The 17478-nt window shown below is 43.7% G+C and overlaps 1 protein-coding gene across 1 annotated transcript in view; it reads right to left on the bottom strand.

Moving 5' to 3' along the window:
- Positions 1 to 299: 299 nt before the first annotated feature.
- Positions 300 to 17478, bottom strand: part of INSYN1 (inhibitory synaptic factor 1) — a 58532-nt gene continuing 41353 nt past the window's right edge. The window contains exon 3 of the mRNA XM_003754979.3: positions 300 to 2826. Within this exon, the coding sequence (XP_003755027.1) occupies positions 2083 to 2826 (744 nt within the window). The 3' untranslated portion in view covers positions 300 to 2082. The remainder of the gene's footprint in view (positions 2827 to 17478) is intronic.

Genomic DNA, 17478 nt, shown 5'->3' with positions numbered 1-17478 from the left:
AAAAGCTCAAGTCTCCCATTTCATCCAGGGCCATCTCCATCATCCTGATCTGTATCTGGCCACCGGACCCAGATGACTCTGGAGGGGACAGTGAGGCCGGTGACCTTGCCCACCCCTCTCCCTCAAATCCAATTCACTTGGATGTCATGACATCACCTCTCAAATGTCCTGGTCCTCTTGGAGAACAAAGGACAAACAACAAGAGACAGGAAGACTGAATTTAAATCTGGCTTCAGACACTGAGTGTTTCCCTGGGCAAATCATTTAACTTCGGTCTGTCTCCACCTTCTCATCTGTAAAATGGGAATAATAATAGCACTTGCTTCCCAGGGTTGTTATGAGGTTCAATTTGAAAAATTCGTTGTAAGTCTAAAGTGCTATATAAATGCTAGCTATTATCATTGATTGTTCTATTCTTCAGAAAGCCTTCCAGATCTCAGACCTAGCAACTTTCCTTTATCCCTCCCTATATTTTTCTTCCTCTCCAAGACTTTCCCAATACTTTGTCAGGAACCATAGATCTTGACATCAAGGGAATGAGTCCAAGAATACTGGAGAAAATTGTGGAGAAATGTCAGAGACAAAGGCAAGTAGTTATTTTCTATGAGGGAATCAGTGTGAATCACCCCTCATGGAACTCCATTAAGGAGCCCATCCTCCCCTTCAATAACCTAAGGACCAACCCACGCAGACAGACTTGACCTAGAATCCTAGCCAAACAGAAACCCAGTGCCCTAGGTCTCCTGCAATAAGGCCATTTGATGTGTGATGGCATAGCAGAATGAGCTCTGGGCTCTGAAAGACCTGGATTCGAATTCTTCATTAGACACTGTAAGCTGTGTGCTACTGGGTAGACTTCATAACTCTGAGACTGTTTAAGGAGATTTGACTCCATGAACTCTCTGATACTTTCCAGATATGAGCCTATGAAGCACCCAAATCAGCATCTTTGAGAAGCCACACGATTATTTCAATAACAATCTTCTCTTTCTTTTTACCCCACCCCTCCCGCATTTGCTTACAGTTGCACATTAAGGGCAATCACCTGCCTATGTGGAGAAACAATTGTCCTCCTCCTCCCACAAGAGGCTCAGATCCCTCCAGACAAGGAGAGAAATCCCTGATACACTTCTCAGGGGAGTCGGGATAAAATGAGGAAGATGTTATGCTAGAAAATGAGAGTCATACAACCCCATCCCTCCCCGGTGCTCTGTAGACTGATCAGGGATGGATTGGGTTGGGGGACAGACTTTGTAAGGGCCTGTGTTTTTGACTGGAGTTGAAGGGGTTTAGCGGAAGGATTGCTGGGCTTCAATGTTTGAATCCCTCCCAATCCTGCCAATAAAGTAGCTGTGACCATGGGCCTCAGTTTCCTCATCTGTAAAATGAGATTTGGAATAAAAGGATAACAATATTGAATGATAATGAGAAGTCTCTTTGAGCTTGAAATCGACAACCCTACAATAAGGGTGACTCAGATATTACCCCAAATCCAAGAGTGGGATCCAGGGTTGAGTGGAGCCATTCCGACTGCCAGCTGAGGGTAAGGAACCATAGCCCTATGTTGTTGCCACATGGTGAAATTGGGAAGCTGGAAAAAGCCGTCTGGGCTCTGGTTCTGATCCTTTTCAGCTTCTGTACCTCATCTTCCCCTTTTTGTACTAGAGCTCTCAAGATATCCTTGTCTCTTGCTCCAGATGAAAACATCAGTATTTCCCCCTAAGGGAGAAGAGACTAAAGACTCTCCCTTCTCATGGAAGTATTCAGTAAAAAGAAAAAAGAAAAAACAATTCTCTACCCAAATCGAGGTAGCTCTAATGGGGCTATTTCAGGCACTGTGGCAGGCGGGGGGTGTTTTGTTGCTGACAGATTTTCCCATTGCTCCTGTCAGACCCTGTGGGCAGCCACCCACTCTGCCTATAGGTAAGGCCAGTGCTGGCTGGAGGACGAGTCTGGGCAGTTGGTATGACCTTTTCCTTTTGTTTTTTTTTGATTTATTATGATTGGATTTGTTTAAATATATATGTGTATCTATTTCCCCACCTGCCCACCCCATCCCCACCCCCACCTCTTTTGCTCCTCTCAGTTTTTCCCTTTGACTTTCTGCCTGGTTGCTGCATATGGCAGCACAGTCTGGGTGCTTTTGTCCGACACCGTTTGGGTACTGGTGTTCCGTGTGACCCTTCGGGTCTGCCCTGACCCTGGGGTGAGCGTAGGGATATGACCTCCATTCCGACTCGTGAGGGGAGACCTCCGTGGCTTGCAGGTCGCCAGGAGGGGTTTGAGGGGTGCCACGTGGGGCTCTGTCTGGGGAGGGTTAGGGGATGGGGCTGCCCCATCCTCTTCCTGTTCTTCTTCCCCCTCTCCTTCCTCATCATCACAGCAGAGGGCATGGTAGAGCACCTTGTCACTGAAACGTACCCGCTCCCTGGTGCCTGGGGTCCGATGGGCCTGCTGGCCCTTGGGAGGATCAGGGGGACAAGAACTGAAGGCCTCCTCGCTGGAAGAGTCGGGGGTCTCGACGCGGGGCCCATTGGGGATAAGCACGCCTCCATTCATCAGCCTGTAGTCAGGGGTGGGAGGCTGTCGGGCTGGCTCGGGGCCCTCGCCTGAGTCTGAGGGGGTCGAGATGTCCAGGAAGGAACAGAATTCCCAGCTGTCCGAGAGGATGTCTGAGGTCATGAAATCCAGGTGGGTCAGGTCAAAGGGGCCGCTCCCGCCACCTTTCTCACTGCTGGACGTGCTGCTGACTGTGGCCGTCGTCCAATCATCGGGCTCGAGCTCAAAGTCAAAATCGGAGGTCAGCTTGTCTATCTGGCTCACCACCTGCTCCGGGATGCAGGGAGAGGAGACACAAGGAGAAAGATGTGTAAACACTTCCACAGCCCTCGGCCTCCCCGCCCCCTTCCCTTTTTATAGGCTCATAAGAGTTTGAGCTGGAAGGGACCTTAGAGTTCACCCCCTTTATTTTATACAGGATGGAATATAACTAGATCCAATCTACCATACCCAGAGCTTTTCTCTTCCTTTTTCTGTTCTTTATCTTTTGGTAGAGAAGACAGAGAATGGGATGTGGAGTCATGGTGGAGTTCTGGCTCCCACCACGGGGAAAGTCATTTAATCTTTTATTTTTTCTGGCTTCAGTTTCTTTATCTGTGAAATGGGGTTAAATTTCCCCAACCAACTACACAGGATAATTGTGAGGAGCAAGAAAAATCATAGATACAGTTTGTAAATCACAAGGTGCTACCTAAGTGCTATTATTAATATTTCTACAAAAGCCTGAAACCATTAGGGTGATGGGAGAATGGGAAGGCAGGGATAGGTCAAAGTGGGGGTTGGGTGGTAACCAAAGCCATTTGCTTTTTCTCTGGGGAAGAATCAAGGTACAACGTGAGCTGAGTATGTCCAGGGTATGTCTAAGCCAAGGCCAGTCAGTGCTTGATTTTTCCCCCTAAATCATACATTTCCTCTCCCTGTTCTCTTTCTTGGGTATTAAAGAATCAGCCTCTTGAAGTATCTGGGATGACTGTCAGGTTTTCCTATTCATGTCAAGTCAATGATAGACTTGAGCCTGAGACTCGCTGATCCCAGTGTCTCAGTTGCCTTTGTCCCAAGGGCTTCTTCTTTTATGAATTTCTAGCCCTGGCCTAGAATTTCTGACTCTTGGCTCTTAGCTAGAGACCTAGAACTCCTTGAACTTCGCAGTTTCTAAGCCTCCTTGGTTAATTTGATTCAAGGATTTGTCGTCTCCAGTCCTTGACTGCCTTCCTTGCTTCCTTCCTTCCTTCTATTGCTGCACCCATACCCTACGTCCCGATGTCTGATTTTGGAATCTCCTTATTCTTTATGTTACCATATAATAGCAAACATCAATAGAGTGTCTACTATGACTTTACAACTAGTCATTTGATCCTTGCAACAATCCAGGGAGGCAGGTGCTGTTATTACCCTCAATTTCCAGATGAGGAAGTAGAGAAAAGCAGATATTCTGTGACTTGGATTTGACAAAATCAGGGCTTTCTGAGTCCACACTCTGTGCGCTGTAGCGTTTCCTAGCTGCCGCTTCCACCTTACAGAGAGCATGAGGATTTCTTTGGAGCCCTTTACGTTTATATTGTGCATTAACCCTTTGGAACCTCACAATTACCCTGGGAAGGGAGTGCTCTTTTTATTCTTATTGTAGAGATAAGCCTGGAGACACAGAGAAATAAAATGTGTGTGTGTGACTAGAAGCCACAATTAGTGATCGGAGACAGGATTGAACCCAAGTTTCCTGACTCTTAATCTAACACTATCTATTATACATGAGGGCATACTTCCTTGCATGTAGCATACTGCTCTGTATACAGTAGGTATTTAATAAATGTTATTGACTGAATCAAATGGGTTCTTTAAAAGCCAGCCCCGTAGGATTCTCAGCAGGACCATTCAAAACAGGTTAAGAGCCACAAGATTGGAGTGTTATGGTTAGAGGAATCAGGGGAAAAAAGTGGTGAAATAGATACAATATTGTCACAGGAATAATCACCAACAACAGAAGTCAAACAGATAGGATATTGGGGAAGAAGTGATACAGTGTTGCAATAAAAGGAATCAAAGGAAATGTTCCTGAGAGAGGAGAATCAGTCAGTCCCAGTGGACCAATTAATTTCTTTCAGTCCTTGGGGCTCAGCTACATAATGTTCAGGAGGATAAAACTGGTGTAAGGAAAACCAAAGAGGAAATTCCCATCTTCTTGGCTATCTGCCCTCTTAAAACCTGGAAACCCAGGGAAAGAGCCCTAGATTTGGAGTCCAGATGCTGAACTGAATCCTGGTTCCACCACTTATTCCTTGTGTGACCTTGGACAAGTTATATAATCCCTGTCACATGAAGGGGTGGATTAGTTGGACTCCCTTCTAGCCTTAACATTCAGTGAAAATCCCCTACAAAACCTATGTGTTGAAGCAGTGACTCAAATTTTCCTTTTCCTTCCTCTTGCCTTTCCATCAACAGTACTAGTTGTTGGGAGAACAAATAACCCAGACATCATTTGGAAAACAGTAAGGGAGCGATGCTTTCTGCATTGAGGGTCCCTTGTTAACAGGTCTTGGGGATGGGTTGGACAAACACAACTGAAAGCAGGATTCAGAGTGGACACGGGCCAGTCACTGCCCATCGGGCTGGTCACCAGTGACAAGTGACATCCTGATCTTGCCCACAGGACAAAACCGGGTACAAAGAAATGCAACAGAGGGAGGGAGGCAAGAGAGGAAGGGAAGAGAGTTGGACATTCAGATGCAAAGACAGATACAGAAGACCTCAGAAAGACGAAGGGTAGAGTCTCAGAGAGACACCAAGAAGAAGAGAAGATATAGAAAATCCAAGAGCTTTCAGCGGAGGGAGGGCATCCTTTCAGTGCTGTTTTCAGGACTGGCAAGAAGAAGGAGGGGTCACTCCATGCTCAGCCCATTTCCTTGGTTCCACTTCTGCAGGCAACATCAGTCACTGGTTGCTGTCAAATGTCCTGAAATTAGGGCCAGAGTATATGGAATCATGAAAACTGGTATCCCTGTGTGTGTATGTGTGTGTGTGTGTGTGTGTGTGTGTGCACATGTGTGTACATAAGGAAGCAAATGCTTTAGTGAAAATCCTAATTTTATGGAATGAAGACATTTCAGTGTGACTTTTTTATTTTAATTTTTTTTGCTTTGCAAAAGTACTTTTCAGTTTATGGAAAGATTTCCCCAAGGTTCCCTTAAATAGCAGCCTTTCTTCTGCTTTAAAGTATTTGTTTATGGATGGATAAGAAACTGACAGAGGAAATGGGGGCAAGAAGGGTGGAGATATTCTAATACAAAGAATTAGGAATCGTCACTCAGTGGAGATCCATTGGAAATGAAAAGGAAGCTTTCTAAGTAGGGAAAAGAGAATTCAATTTACATAGATTTGTCCAATAACTCCTTGTTTCATTGAGAGAGGCAAACCTAGGTTTTTAAAAAAGTATTTCCCCGAAGAACACTTTGTCAACATGGTCTCCATCAATCATCAATGAACAAAGGTGAAAACAGGGATTGGTTTTACACAGTTGAAAAAACAGAAGTGTAGAAAGGGAAAGGGGTGAGACCAAGGTCACGAAGCAAGTATTAGCTGGATCTGGGCTTGAAATTCAAGGGATCAGGGATTCTGCACTCATTACTGGCCCATGTCAGCCCACATACAAATAGTTTGCTAAGATGGTATCCCATCCAAAATCGGGACACTTCAATGGGCTATCCAGACTGGTCCCAGGTTTGCATAAGTCAAGAATTAAATCTCATTTCCTTCTCTGCCAAAGTCCTCATCTGCTTTCTCATCATGGTGGAGAAGTGGTTTGGGGCTCTTGGAGGCTGAGCAAAAAGGCACAAATCCTCGGAACTCCATGGCAGACACTGCATATGGCAACGTAGCCACATTTGTAGAGACTCAGAGCCCAAGGGCCAGTCACCAGGTGATGATTTTTTTTCCCTAAGCACAGCAACTCATCAAACTTTCTACTAAGATATCAGTGGAAGAAACACCCACCATCAGTGAGATCATAGATCTTTGTAAATATTAAATTTAGTATGTTCTTCTGGGGGAGGTGTGTTACAAAGAAAAATTCTGAGCTGGGAGTCATGAGATGTGGGCTCTGATTCTTACTCTTCCTCTGATTTGCTGTGTGGCAAAAGAATTAACATTCTTGGATCTCAGTTTCCTCAGCTGTAAAATGGGTCTACTAAAACCCACTGTACGTGGTTTACAGGGCAGATGTTATGAGAATCAAATAACTTCCAGGGATCCTCAAACTTTTTAAAATGGGGGCCAGCTCACTGTCCCTCAGACTGTTGGAGGCCGGACTATAGTATTTGTTTTGTGGGCCTTTAAATAAAGAAACTTCATTGCCCTGGGTGAGAGGGATAATCGTCCTCAGCTGCCAAATCTGGTCACTGGCTGTAGTTTGAGGACTCCTGATAAGCCATATGAAGAATACTTCAAGTTCTACGCAGACAGAATTCCAGGACACATTTCTGTAATGTTTCATTATCCAAATGCCCTTTTTACATGCTTAAGATCATTTGATCCTCATCAATACCTCTGTGAAGTGGCCAGAACGGTATTTTACATTTTACAGATAAGGAAATTGGAATAGGTTAAATCACAATAGTATTATTATATGTCAGATCTAGATCTTGTAATCAAATTTTCTGATCTCAAGATATAAAGTATCCTACCAATAACCTTATATGTTTTAATCTGTGTCTGTGTATCATCTCAGACCATAAATTCTCAGAGAACGGAGGTTACAATTATCCAGTTTTCTCTGTACATGTAGAAATTGTTGCTGAATTAATGTTTTATGGTGAGGGTTACCAAAAAGCTGACAGATCAGTGAGGGCTCATCCCAAGGAGGTCAGACCACTGACCCTGTTTCTAGCTCTCTTGGGAAAAGCAGTTCTCCACTAGGCTGTGCTGGGGAGGATAGAGAAGATCCTAAAAGGCAGTGAATTCAGCACTCAAATGGAAGGGCATGGAAATGAGAATCTCTTTCTAGTGAGATCACGTGGAACTAATTGTTGTTCAGTGATACTATGAAGTCCAGGAAATTTGTTTTTGTCTTTGGGTTCCTCCTTATCTTTGTTGTGGTTCCTCCTTTCCAACTTTTATAATTTCAGGGCCTTAATGCCTTTCCTATCCTCTCTTAAACTTGCTCTGATGTCAGTCAGCAAACTCTTAGTGACACCTAGTATCAATCTATCTAGAGAGAGAAGGGCTTCAGAGACATTCTAGTCTCCTCACCCCTCATTTTACAGATAAGAAGATTGAGGCTCTGATGAAGGACATTGCTCAAGGTCAGAATTGGACTTAATTATCCTGACTCTAGAACCATTGATCTCTCTATTGCATATCTAGAGAGAGAAGGGCTTCAGAGACATTCTAGTCTCCTCACCCCTCATTTTACATGCAAGAAGACTGAGGCTCTGATGAAGAACATTGCCCATGGTCCAAAGGTAATTAAATGTCAGATTTGGACTTTGAAATTAATTCTTCTGATTCTAGAACCATTGATCTCTCTATTACATCATAGCCTCCTAGGGACAAGTACATTTCTAAGCCTGAGGTCTCACTGAGGGATGTGGGATTTTGTACACCTTGATTGGAATCTCAGACATCATCTAGAATCACAGAAATTCAGAGGTGGAAGGGACATCACAGTCCATCTCCTCAAACTTGTTCTTGTATAGGATTTCTCTATACAAGCATCTGACAAGTGACCAAGCAGCCCTTCCTTGAAGATATCTACCTCCTCCTGAGATAGTTCATTCTATTTTAAAATGCTTTGTGAAATCACACTGGAGAGGGGAAGGGATGTTTCCCAAACACTGATGTCACACTATATAGTTATCTGACTACTCTACCTAAAGGTCAGGATGTATAGCAATTGATCTCTTTCTACCCCATGCTCCTTACCCTTTAACTGACTCCAGTAAACAATAAAACAAAGAGAAAGCAAATGGAGCAGCAGAAAGTTGTCAATTTTCCAGTAAGGATCTGGCCAGTCACCCAGCCAACAAGGTATTATTATTATTTATTAATGCAGTGAGCACTTCACTCCCCAAATCCAGCTCTTCCTATGGAGAGATCAGGTAACTATATCAATGAAACAGGCTTCCAAAGACTCTGGACAAAGCCAAGCTTCAGCAGGCGAGCAACTACTTAGAATTAAAAGCTTGCCAGCCTCTGCTGATCTTCCATGTGAGAAGACTAGGTTGGGAAGGACAGAAAGTGGGATAGGAAGGTCATACCCTTGCTAAAAAATGTATACCGGCTCCCCACTGCCTTTGACGTCAAGTCTAAACTCTGCCTTTTAAGTCTTTTCTCAGTCTGGCACCGATCTATTTTGCTCACTGTGCGAATCTGAAAAAATCATTCAGCCATTGTGAGCCTCAGTGTCCTCATCTGAAAAACATGGGACAACCAGGTATGGTGGTCTAATGATGAAATCCCTGCTGCTGGGGAATTGGGGGCCGGCAGATCTCTTGAGGGCTTGGGAGTTCTGAGAGGCTGATCATAAATGAAATAGGTTAGGCATCTGGATGGTGAGCTCCTGGGACTGAGGACTACCAACTTGCTTAATGGGGGGGGCAAAGTAGCCCAGGTCAGAAATTATGGGGTCTAGGTTGGGATAGAGTGAAATGTAACTTAAAAAGAGTAGTAGGATTTTGGGATCATATGATTTAGAATCAGAAGGTATCATCTGGCCCTTCTCATTCAAGTTCCTTGTCTTATCTTTTTGTTTCTTTCCTCCCCTTTAAAAAAAAATTACTGTCGCCTTATCTCATCAAGCCTAAAAGTGCTACCCATAGGTCAATCCTATTATTTCCAGTCTTGTGGAGATAGGGACATCCTGTGTTTTAAAAAAAAAATAAGAAAGAAAAAAGAAATGAGTTGGATGAGATGGAGGATGAATAGTATCTGAGGTGCTTTCTGCTCTATAATCATACCGCAATGCTTTTAAAATCTTTTTTGACCCTATTCCAATGTAGACCCCATGGACCTATGGTTGCCTCCATTAGCTCTGCTAATTCCTGTCACTTATATTTTGCTTAGAATATTCCTCCTACTAGGCAATCTATCTTCCTTCCTCTTTTCCCAACTAAATTGTGTAGTTTAGGGCAAATTGTTTTCCTTCTCCAAACCCAAATTTCATTTTTTGAGATGAGAGACTTAGTTCAGATTCAATTCAACAAACATTTACTCCAAGTGCTTATTATATGCAGTTTTTCTGTGCTCTCAAGGGGCATATATTCTACCAGGGAAAACAACATGTGCACAAAAAGTAAAATTATGGTTTAAGGAGGGGCGAGCGGTAACAATTGGAGGTGATTAGGAAGGCTTCGTGTAGGAGGTGGCACATGAGTGGAGGCCTGAAGAAAGCTACAGATGCTAAGAGGGAGAGAGGAGAAGAGGATGAATTCTAGGCATGTGGCCCAATCTGTGGGAAGGTGTGGAGAGAGGATGTGGAATACTGAGTTTGGGGAACAGCTAGTGGGCTATTTTGCCTAGATTATGAAGACCAGGAAGAGGAGTAATGTGAAATAAATCTGGTAAAAGTAGGTTGGAGCCAGACAGTGGATGGTTTAAAATGTTAGATAAAGGAGAAGATATTTTCTCCTTGGGGTAATAGGTAGCCATAGCAGAGTTTTAATCAGGGGTGTCAATGCTGTAGCTCTGATGGTCTCTCTAAGATCTAAGAATTCTATCTTTCATGACCCAAGCCAGATCCAACCTAGAGCCTTCTCTGACAACCTCAGACATCACCACTCTCCCTTTTCTCTGCTTTCCTTTGCATTTAAAGTCTTTATCAGACTATTTAGATCTCAATCATACATACATTTATTTTTATCACACATGTGAGTCCTGTCTTCTCAGAGAGATTTGAAGCTCTTTTGGGGCAGGGCCTGGGTCTTTATTTCCTATCTCCACCACCATACAGCTTAGTATAGAATGACTGGACCCAAAAAATCTTTGATAAATACTCACTGTCTTTTGGGGGCCATAATAAGTATGCAATTCACAGATGTATTTGGGCCTGGACGACAGTAGGAGAGGGAGTCTAACATCAGCTAAGCTGAGGATGCTTCCAAGTGGAGGTGGGATCTTTCCTAAAGCATGAGTTCCATATATAAATCACCTATTTTCTTAACTAGGGGTTGGAGTGATAGGAGAAGGATTTTTGGGGAGGAAAAGCAGAAGAGGAAGTGGCTATCCTAACATTCTTCTGATCGTTGCATTATTCCAGAATGGATGATGCAAAGTGGTCCAAGGCAGAAGGTAACATCCTTGAATATCTGGCAGAAAGTCCTTTCTCATCACCCTCAGGCTCTATTTATCCATTTATAAAAGAGGATGGGGACTGCATGGGGCTGTGTAACTGTCTAACTCCTGACTTCCCAAAGCTGGGAACCTGAGCTTTAGCAGACTGAGACATACGGGCCCATTTTGTCATTGATGAGAGCTGGGGACACAGAATGAAGATGGACAGACTTTTCCCCAGTTCCTGCCTTAGTTAAAGCAAAGAAACAATGTACAGCTCTAAATGATTCCTTGCTGGTGATAGATGAGCAGTCACTCAGAATTTGGTGGTGAGAAGGTTTTCCTTCCAAGAGAAAAATCTATTAGAAAGGAAGCTCATGGTTAGAGAACCAAACCATGGCAGATTAGACCTAGGCTGGGCTGGGAGGATTGTGGTGGATGGAAGGGAGTTCCCTGTCCCCTGCCCCTTGATACCCACGCTCCTCCATTCCACCTACCCCAGCTCCAGAACTTTCAATCACTCCCCACCGTTTTGTGGTCAGATTCCTCAGTCATTCTGGCAGTGGAGGTTCCCCATAGTCTGACCTGATCCAACTTTCTTTCCCAGTGTTTCCCAAGGCGCGCCATTTATCCCAGGTCTCCTCCCTGGCCTTGCACTGTGCCGGGGGCTGGCTGTGAAGCCCTGGATCTCCTGATGTCAGAGTCAGCTCCCAGCACAGCTACAGAGGGTTGAGCAGGGAGGCAAGGGACACTGTGGCCACTACTTGGGTACAAAGAGAATGCTGAGCCACTGAGATTTCTACCTGGCCCCAGAGAGGCAGGTCTTCCATTTCTAGGCTATGAGGGCATTTCCTGCTGATGCTGATGGAGTTCCCCTTCTAAAACCCATACCTTGCAAAGCTACAATTGTCTCTTGGAAAAGGAAATTTGAGAAGGGGTGAAGACTACTCCATGGCAGGTCACCCTTGATCAACATCCAAATCTACCTGAGCAGATCTCCACCCACTGAATGCCCCAGTTTCCTGCACAGAATGAGCCAAGAGAGCTTTTATGGTTTACTTCTGGTTAGGGGTTGACTTTTGTTCTCTAGTTCTCTCAGACTCCGGGGAACTCATGCCATTTGTTGGGAAAGTCAGAAGAAGGCAAAGGCACAGGGGTGCATCTGGGTCTTCCACATTTCCTTGACTGTGTGACTGCAGACAAGCTCTTTAACCATTCCAGGCCTATAAAGTGAATGGATTGGGCTAAATGATCTCCTAGGTCTCTTCCAGCTTTAAATCTCAGATCCTCTAACTTTCGTCTCATTCTCACTGAACACAGCTGGTATCTCCTAGACAATGTGTTGCACTGGCACAGTTACTCTCACCAATGAAATTGGGTGCCATGGCCAATGGGAAATGGGCCAAGGTCAAGGGGAAGGCCCCTTTGGCAGCCCCGCATTTCATAAAATGATAGGACCATTGATTGGAAGTTAAAAAGTCTTAGTGGTCTGTTAGTTCAAGCCCCTAACTTTCCAGATGATGACACTGAGATTCAGAGTAACTTGTCCATCCTCCGATCTTCTCTGTATTCATTGGCTAATTCTCCCTGTCCAGCTTCTGGGCCTAGTCTGGGTCCCCATGGAGCCATTTAGCACATTAGTAGCAGGTTCTCCTGAAGACTCATGTGCTGCTCATTGTCACGGACATCCTTTGGGCTGGACTGATCCCTCAGCAAACCAAATCTCTATAGTCCTGGGCCATGGAACATGATGCCTTTTTGGCATTACCCAGTCTCCTCCAATGTTCATCTTCTCGGAGATCAAATTATTGGTCCAGTCTAACCCAACTAACTATCAGCAGGAACTGGAAGCAGGTCCAGTTCTGCTCCTTCCCTGAAATTAGTGCTACTCCCATGGGGTCACTAGGTAATACTCCACTTCTTTGATGTAACATCCAGATGATGACAATCCAGGGGTCCATTATTCCCTCAGACATCTCCATAAGTAAAGGTTAGCTCTGCTAACACGAATTTGCCGAGAAAACCCAATATGGGGGGATTAGTCAGTTACCTCCCTATTGAGATCCCTGTGCTGTTTGTGTAAAACAAAAGTGGCCATTTACACCTTTTCTATAACTATTCTGCTCTGAATTTCATTCTAACCAAGAACCTCTCCTGCTATCACTAATCTACTTCCTCAATCATATCATGCTGAATTATTTCTGTGGTTAGCCTGGTAAGGACTTATATTTGGGAAGGACTTTGGGAATGAGATGAGTTAAAGACGGCCTTCCAGACTAGCTTTGGTTAAATACAAATAATACATCATCGTGCTGTTCAGGCTATGGAACATCACCATCCTCTTCCATTGCTATATGGACTTGATGCTAAATCCTATCCTATCCTGTGGGGAAATGATGTATTTTGAAAACATTTAAATTCATTTTTTAAAATCTTTCTGGAAGTACCTACATCCTCCATGTGGTCACTGGACACTTACCTTGGTATAGACCATTATCCAAGCTGGATCAGTGCCAGTTTGAAAAGATGGCAATGGCTTTAATGGGGTCCTAGAAGGTTTCAAATCAGAAAATACAGAGTCTATGGAAGTAGAAGTGGTCTTGCAATAAAGACTCTCAATATTCACAACTCCCATCAATGGTTCCCAAGATACATGCTTTGTCTTAACTGCTATGTCTGGAAGTCCTTAGTGATGAGGAATCAACTAAAATCTAATCCCCTTTATTATCAAACCCAATAGGAGGTCATTTAGGATATCTCCCCCTCTCATTGAAGAGGAAATCATCAGATCATAAGGCAATCCACCTAATTATTACACAGCTCTCATTTTTCCTAACTACAAGCCTAAATTGTCCTGTTTACAACTTTCACTCATTTTTTCCCTTTTCTTCCCCTTCTGACCAAGACAAGCATGTCTAAACTCGGTTCCACTGAAAAGTCCTTTGTGTGCTTAAATCTATCTCTCTATCATGGCAGTCACTTGGGGCACATTTATTAAGTACCTACTGTGTGTCAGACATTGTACTAAGTTCTAAAGATTCAAAAGAAGGCGAAAAATTTGTTCCCACTTTCAAGGAGTTCACAATCTAATTGGGTTGGGGACAAGATTCCATCAATACTTCTAACAAGAAGTATACAGAATAAATTGGTGACAATCAACAAAGGGAAGGCACCTCTATTAAGGGGAGGATCAGTGATTTTAGCTGGGATGAAGAATTAAGAGGGAGAGAATTCTAAACATGAGGAATAGTCAATGAAAATGCCCAGAGTCAAATGATGTTGTTTCTTCTAGGTGTGCTATTATTGGCAACTTCAGTCTCCCCTTGTGTGGCAGAAACTTGACTCCTTTCACTCTTCTGGACACCCTTCAGCTTATCAATGTCACTCCTAAAGCATGACTCTCGGGGCTGCAGGAAGTATCCAGATGTGGTCTGGCTGGGGCAGAAAACAATGGAACGATTACCTCCTTTTCCCCTGTATGTTATGCTTCACGTAATTCAATCTGTGATTGCATTTGCTTTCATGGCTGCCACATCACACTAGGGACTCGTATTGATTTTTAAAGTCCATTAAAACCTCTAGATCTTTTTTCAGAGTAACTGCTATCTAGTCACCCCTCCTTTATCTTCTACTTGCCAAGGTGATTCTTTGAATCTCAGTTCCGACTTTGTATTTATTCTTGGTAAACTTCATCTTATTAGCTTTGGCTTTGTTTACCCATTTGATCTAGTTCCTTTTGATTCCAAATGTGTTTGCTGTTCCTGCAAAATTTCCTTTAACTGAAAATTGACAAACATGCCATCTAAGCTTTGTTACAATTCTGGGTTAAAAATGTTAAAACAGACCAGGGTTGAGCCCAGCTGCCGGGGGCACTTCAGTGAAGACCTCCTTCCAAGCTGACATTGAACCATTAACGACTACTCTTTGGATCTGGCCATTCAACCACTTCCGAATTCCCATAACTATGTTTTCATCCTGCCTGTGTCCTACCATCTCCTCCATGAGCATTTTATAAAATGCGTAGCTAAAATTAGGGAAGCCATATCTATGGCGCTCTTCTGTTCTACCAGTCTAGTAACCCTGATAAAAAAGGAAATGAGGTTAGTCTGGCCTGACTCGTTCTTGCCGAGGTCATGCTGTTTCTTTTTGTTCACAGCTTCCTTTTCTAGGTGTTCACTAAACATCCATTTAATGATGAGTTCTATAATTTTGCCAGGAATGAAAGTCAAGCTCACTGGTTTATAGTTTGCAGATTCAATTCTCTTTCTTTTATAAAAAAAAATGGGCCATTTGCCCTTCTCCAGTCTTGCGGCACCTCTCCAGTTCTCCGCGATCTTTCTAAAGATCACCGACAATGGCTCAGCAACCCCATCTGCCAGTTCTTTGAGAACCTAAGGAAGTTGTTCACCTGAGCCAGGTGACCTGTGAGTACAAGGGCAGCCAAGTGCTCTCATATCTCCTTATTTATCTTGGGTATCAACTTTCTAATGCCCATTTTTATTCTGTCCTTTGCAGTCTAAAGATCTTTCTCCTTGGCAGAGAAAATACAATCAGGATAAAAGTTGAGTGGCTGCCCCTTCTCTTCATCATCCATTATCATCAGCCCATCTACATGGCCTGACTGTCCTATTTCTTTTATGATCTTCCCTCTACCTTCCCCCATTATGGTTTAAAAAGGCCTTTTTTCTTATCCTTAGCTTTCTCCAGAAAGTCTCAGCTCGTTCTCAGTTTTAGCATGTCTGATGATGTTATTCTTACAGTTCCATTTCACATCCTCTGTTTTCTTATTCATCCTCTGTTACCTGTCTTGTTTCTATCTTCTGTACATTTGAAACAAAATCTAAATTGACTGGCTAGTGAGATTCCCGTGTATCCATATTGGTTTGTAGACAACGTCTCATTTTTCTTCCTCGTTAGAATCCTTTCACTTTGCATCCTCGGGATCTTATTCTCTAGAACTTCCCTTTTCTCATGGGCACAATTTTCTGTTGAAATTCTCTTCCCAGGGCCAGAAGACTGGGGTTGCTTTTAGAAAATTCACATGGAGGCCTGTGAAAGTCTCAACTTATTCAAATCTTTGCCCCCGTTGATATTTTCTTATGGAAACTGAGGCTTATTACAACTCTGAAGCTTTCGATCCATCCAATGCATCATGATCCTGTGCCTGTTTCTGAAAATAAATTAGCACAAGTGGGGAAGATTTATCCTAGCTAGTAGTGAGAGTTCTTGGTGGGAAAGGTTGTCCTGTAGACCAGGGAGGCAATTTAAAGGGGACCAGACAACTCATCCCTGTGCAAATAAAACACAAAACACCTAGAATGTTTCCAAACTGTTTGGAAAGTGGATCAGCCTTATTTTTATGTTGTTTGGATTTTTTTAGATTTCCCACATCCCAGGTGTGGCAGCCTATGGACCAACTCCTTGCCTATAAGTCAGCCTGTTTCTTTTCCTAGAATCCATCACTAACATGGCCGTGGGACAGGGCCACTGCAAACCTTCTCAGGCCTCAGCAGCCACAGGCAGAAATAACAACTTTATCAAGGACCTAAAATTTTCCCAGGCCCAGGACACCAGATGAGTCATGGTTGATAAGAATGGCGTCCCTTATTTCTTGCAGTAGCCTCTCATTCCCAATGGCCTCTCCATCCTGCTCACTACAACTCAGATCGGGGTTCCTAGTTTATACCTCACTTCTGAACTATGTTCTGTCTCCCACAGGCAGCTAGCTGGTGCAGTGGACAGAGCATGAAGAACTGGACACGACTGGACAACCAGGATCATTCATAATTTACTTAACCTCTTGGGTCCTCAGTTTGCTCCTGTGTGCTCTGAACAGTGGTTTCCTGACCAAATCTAGGATGTTTTACTCCCGTTACACATTTGAGCAGAACAGGGGTCTCCAACCTGCAGAGTGTGACCTTGTTTTGAAAAATATTTTGATATCAGTCTTTCAATATAACCAGACTTCATAATAATCCAGCACAGTTTATTATATTTTAAAAAATTATTCAGAGAAGGGGAGCTCAGGCTCTAGCAGGCCAAAGGAATAGTTAAGATTTCTCCCCCAGGCCCTTGCCAGCTCTACTGTCCTACATTTCTGTGCCTGTGAGTGTAAGTAGAAGGATCTGTGTGTGTGTGTTTCTGTATGTGTGTGTAAGGATGTCTTACACTCTGTGATGATGTCAGTGTGAATATGAGAGTCTATGTACTTGTGAGTGGGTGCGGGGTGTGGGGAAGGATGTCTGCCTCATTCTAAGAGCTGCCTGATGAATGTAAGAGGCTCTGAAGATTCCTCTCACTACCACGCTAACACCTCAGCCATGTAGCCTCCACCATAAATGTTTATTTTCTCCTTCTCACTCCCAGAATTTAGCACAATGCACACAGTAGGCACTTAAACAATGTTTTTTTGACTGTCACTGTGCATTTAAACACACCATTTTGAGAAGGGGTCTGTAGACTTTGCCAAAAAGGGCTCTCACCTAAAAAGAATAAGAACACCTTCTACATAGCAGCCCTATACAATGCTTCTTTGAATTCTGTGTCTGGGCTGTTCACTCCCCCTGGATGATGGTCTTAGCTTTGTCCCCTAGAGCCACATTTTCGTCGGACAATTCACTACCCATGATGCTCCCCAGTCACCCTCTTCCATTGGGACGG

The sequence above is a fragment of the Sarcophilus harrisii genome, chromosome 2 (genome assembly GCF_902635505.1).
Source record: "Sarcophilus harrisii chromosome 2, mSarHar1.11, whole genome shotgun sequence".
In the NCBI taxonomy this organism is placed as follows: Eukaryota; Metazoa; Chordata; class Mammalia; order Dasyuromorphia; family Dasyuridae; genus Sarcophilus; species Sarcophilus harrisii.
The sequence above is the reverse complement of the archived record's forward strand: the minus strand, read 5'-3'. Positions and strand labels throughout refer to the sequence as shown.